The following is a 4887-nucleotide window of genomic DNA, read 5'->3' on the forward strand; positions in this document are numbered from 1 at the left end:
TTGGACTTAAGCGACGGTTTGGCAAAAACACCCCTAACAAAAATAAGCTAGCTTATTGGATTTTAAGTTAGTACACGAACAGAGCCTAGTATACAAAATTCGCAATCGCTATATTTAAAAAATTTTGTCAGTATTAGAGTTTAAAAATTCATATACCGACAAATTATTTAACATCTACAATTTTAAAACCTTAAAATATACAAACAAAAATTGAACAACTTCAGCATTTTTTCCTAAAAATGTTTTCCACCTAAAACCGTGTGTTTCTGAAAGATGAAATAAATTGATGAAACAAATTGATAAAACAAATGTTCTCAACCTCAGCATTTTTAACTCTTCTAGAATTGTTAAACTAGAGTACAAATTATGGAGAATAGACAAAGAGTGCAGTAAACTATACACGCTCATCTCCTATTTCTATAAATGGCAACAATTCTGTTAAAACTGATAGTATTAGCCAGATATTATAGGAAGTGAAAACAAGTTCAAATAGCTACTTAGTACTAGAAATACTAACCAAGCAGGAGCAGCTGTCAAACTGCAACAGCATCAAGCAAGCAAGCAAGCAGCACATTCCAAACAGGTTCATAATCATCCACCATAACAACACCAACAACTAAAACAGCTCTCATCATCAGCTACATCTACAGAGGTTAAACCATGAGTTTATATGAGAGTCTAACTAGGACAGTGGACAATCTCCTCCAATGAAAAAGAAACATGAAACACAACAAAAGTTGAATGTGCATGAAGGGAGTTTGAAGAAAGAAATTACAAGGCTGAAGAAACTTCCAACTGACATGAAGAACAGGCTTGTAAGATGCAAATATGAAAACACTTAGTTACTACTCCTGCAAAAAAGAGAGAGTATGTGTCAGAAATGATGCAACCACTATTACACTGCAGCGCAGGAGAGGGTGAGGTCATCGCTTACATCAGCAGCATCAGATTTGAGAGGGGACTGACTGCGTGAAACGGCGCGCGGTGAAATGTCTTTGGGAGTAGGAGAAGAAGGGGATCTTCTCTTTGGACTAGGGCTGTCTCTATGCCGCGGAGACACACTGTGAGTGGAATTTATTACTTGAGATGTTTGTTGAGGGGATATTTAAGGGAATATTTATGAAAATGTACCTTGTATAAGGGCTGCGGCTGCGTCTGTCATCGTATTTGGGCCTAGCGGGGCTACGGCTGTAGCTTCTACTTCTGCTGCGACGGCGATAATCTCTATCCCTTGAATAGCGATCCCTGCTCCTGCTGCGACTTCTCCTACGGTATTCTCTCTCCCTATGGCTCTCCCTTGAATGCCTGACTCACAGAGATCATAGCTAATTAAGGGCTCGTTTGGTATTCATATCTTAAGATATCAGATACTGGGTATTAGATTGATGAGGGAGGTTCTGGTGCGTACAGCCCATTTCGTGCGTACGTGCGTATATGAACCTCTCTGTGTAATTTAATGAACCTCCATGTCTTATGTTTTGAACCACATATCTACTATGAACCTTCATTTTTGAAATTTTAGGTGGTTTAAAAAATAAGACACGGAGGTTCTTATGTGGTTCAAAACATAAAACATAGAGGTTCATTAAATTACACAAAGAGGTTCATATACGCACGTACGCACGAAATGGGCTGTACGCATATGATCATGTCCCTTAGATTGATATCTTATATTTGTATTTGATATGATATAGATATCGGTTGATATTTTTGAGAACAATAATAGTATTCATCAATAAGAGGTAAAAGGGGATATAATAAAAATGAGTATATGGAGTATGTACAAAATGAGTACATCATGATATCAAGTATATCAACTTGATATCCATATACTAAAATACCAAACACCAAGTATGGGTATGAGCCATTTTCATACTCATACCTGATATCAAGATATGGATACCAAACAAAACCCTAACTCTTAACAATGTCCGTAGTGCAGAAAAGCATAAAACATAAATATACCAACCTTGGGCCTGGGCTTCGTGATCGTTTGCCACTTCTGAATGATGATTCTGCTACTCGCCCCTTTGAACTGAGCATCCAAAGATAGAACAATAACTACCAGCTGAAAGATTGGTTTAACAGACTATGGGAAGTATGATAAAGTACAACCAGTTCACTATAGAGCATCTCAATTAAAGAAAAAAATATCAACAGGCTAACTAGAAAAGATAGCATAAATTTGAAGACTCTGCCAAGTCTTTGAACAAGAAACTAACGTTACCAGGGTAATTTGAAGAACATTACAGAGGTAAGCATTAAATAGTACAGCTAAACAAGCTATATATGGTTTGAGAATTAGAATGACAATTTTCAGATGTATGCCCTAAAAATGACATACAGAATGGCCAACAATTAAGAGTTCGAAAACAAGCAACCTAGATGAATAGAAATAACACAGACATCATTACTATCTTCATTGGCCAAGAAAAGAAATCAACAGTCTTGGACAGATTTCCGGTTCAGTTAAGTTAAAATAGCAACTTCACCCACTTACATCCGCTCAGCATTTGGACCATATTTTGCGAATTGAACCATCATCTCTCGGCCATCAACAACTCTTCCTGGAAACAGAAAAGGTGGGAAAAAAGCAACCCTTATGACTAGTACTGCACAAAGATAGATGAAGAAGAAACAGGTGAGAAAAAGAAAGGCACCATCCAGCCTCTCCACAGCCTTCTGTGCCTCATCCTGATACTTGTACCGTACAAAAGCAAAACCGCGCGATTCTCCAGTTCTGGGAGAGAGAGAAAAAAAGACAGCGGAACTTGAATCATGCTCGAGATAACATAACAACCAGTCCTTAAGCATGAAGAAAAAGATTATAAGAGAAACCTTCGATCTCGGGGGATAAAGACATCAACAACTTTGCCATACTTGTCGAACAACGGGTGCAAATCATCAGCCGTAGTGCCTGCGATAGAAGAAACGGTGCGTGTGGAAATTAACGGTTGAAGCTAAAATCAATGAGTAGAAATCGAATAAGCGGCGGTGAATATACGGAAGGTGATGTTGAGGACGAGAAGCGAGTAAGTGTCTCTGATGTCTGGAGGGCCGGCTCTTCCGAAGTGCGACATTGAGACCTTCGTTGAACTGGTTGGAGCGCCAGATGAATTAGGGTTTGCGATGCTGTTTTCCCAATCCTGCAGTTTTCAATTACAGGACTGTATATACTGCCTGCTTCTACTTGGAATATTTCCTAGTTCTATTTTTTTTCTTAGCTCGAACGATTATGCGTTATTTTTTATTTTTTATTTATAAGGAAAAAATTCAAAACATTAGACAAATTCAGCTAAAAAAACTCTTATTCGATCCAACTTTCTAGATTACACATAATAAATTAAATCAAATAAAAAAATATTTTATTGAAATAAAGATAACAATCACTCGCCTTTTATCAGTCGAAATAAAGTTTATAGATCCAAATATAACAGGGGTCTTAATATTAGGAAAGCGAAAATTATGAATAAAACTCCTCCAATGAAACTAATCTGGAAAATAGTAACGGAACCATATAACATATGGGTGAACATTATTAAGGAAAAATATATCATGAATTATACCATATTCACACATTCCGGGGATGATAAGATCAAATCTTCGCAATGGTCTAAACTAATAAAACTATGTGAAGACTTAGAAAGGGGCCTAATTTGGAATTTTAGAAATGGTGCATCTATCTCTATTTGGAAAGATCCTTGGATTAATGATATCAATGTAAAGTAATTTGCTAAACTTAATGTTGATCTTAATTTAAATGTCCATGTTAAGTATCTCACTACTAACCAAAAATGGGAAGAAAATAAAATCAGACAGCTTTTCGCTAACGAGGACTCGTCACATAGGCAAAATACTACTATATATCAACAATATCCCTGACAAGCTAAGTTGGAGTTCTAACCGAAATGGTACTTTTATCACCAAATTAGCCTATGAACTTTTACCTAATAATAAATCCCTTATTAAGGACTACCATTATTGGATATGAAAACTTGATGCATATCCTAAAATAAAAAACTCTCTATGAAAATTATCTCACAACAATCTACCAACAAAAGCAACACTTCACCAAAAGAATATCCTAGTCCTGATCAATCGTATTGTCGGTCAAAATCTTTTCAAAGATGTTTATCACCTCTTCTTTGAATGGCCATTCACACTCAATCAACTTAAAACCCGTTACTCATTCCACATATCAATAACATCTAATGGAGTAATATATCACTCAAGATGATTTTGTTTGAACCATCATCAAAAATGAGAAAGTATGATTTCATTTACCTTGATAAGACTTGGTGGACTATTTGGTTCGCTCGTGATAGACCATCTTCCAAACATACCCTACGGATAGAGTGAATGATCTAAATAAATTTATTATCAATTTTAGACGAAATTGGAGAAAAAACAAACTATTAAAACACATATATGAGCAATGCCAATCCATTACGAACACAACTCCCTCCAAGAAGAAAATTTGGAAAAAAAAAACGAACATGAATTATTTTAAAGCTAATTTTGACGTGGTTGTCGATTGACATGACAATGCCTCCATATGATTCATTATCTGGGACCATCTTGGTTTCCCAATCTTCCTGGATAATGAATCTGGATAACAGAAATTATATTTAAATAGGTAATCTAGTTTGTAAAACATATATGAAAATCATGTATATGATAAAATTGAATAGAGAAATTAAATGTAATTAAGATAAACATATAAGGCCAATTTAGTACATTTGAAAATAAAAATTATAACTTATCTAGATGATTGACACATAGGAAAGATAAGACCGACTTTTAATAATAGTCATAGTTATTATAGATGGATAGATAAATGAAATTTGTAATAATATTTAACACATAAATATAACATATATAACTTAA

The 4887-nt window shown here is 35.3% G+C and overlaps 1 protein-coding gene across 1 annotated transcript; it reads right to left on the reverse strand.

The window, feature by feature from the left end:
• Positions 1 to 533: 533 nt before the first annotated feature.
• On the reverse strand, positions 534 to 3080 carry LOC141250418 (uncharacterized). The gene is made up of 8 exons (XM_073669963.1): positions 3005 to 3080; positions 2839 to 2917; positions 2661 to 2740; positions 2501 to 2567; positions 1970 to 2035; positions 1132 to 1305; positions 935 to 1061; positions 534 to 638 (listed from the first exon to the last, which is right to left on the reverse strand). Exons 1-8 carry the CDS (start codon positions 3078 to 3080, stop codon positions 534 to 536), a joined length of 774 nt encoding a protein of 257 aa, XP_073526064.1.
• Positions 3081 to 4887: the final 1807 nt, after the last annotated feature.

This window comes from Phyllobates terribilis, unplaced genomic scaffold (assembly GCF_046119375.1).
Source record: "Phyllobates terribilis strain yellow unplaced genomic scaffold, ASM4611937v1 Scaffold_5666__1_contigs__length_50057, whole genome shotgun sequence".
Classification (NCBI taxonomy): Eukaryota; Metazoa; Chordata; class Amphibia; order Anura; family Dendrobatidae; genus Phyllobates; species Phyllobates terribilis.

What these genes read in the sequence shown, in the direction of transcription:
- LOC141250418 (XM_073669963.1), bottom strand. Translation starts at nt 3,080, where the DNA reads ATGTCGCACTTCGGAAGAGCCGGCCCTCCAGACATCAGAGACACTTAC. An exon ending in CGTCCTCAACATCACCTTCC is followed by an intron (nt 2,918 to 3,004) that starts GTATATTCACCG and finishes CTTCTATCGCAG; the next exon opens with GCACTACGGCTGATGATTTG. An exon ending in GGTCCAAATGCTGAGCGGAT is followed by an intron (nt 2,036 to 2,500) that starts GTAAGTGGGTGA and finishes TTGGATGCTCAG; the next exon opens with TTCAAAGGGGCGAGTAGCAG.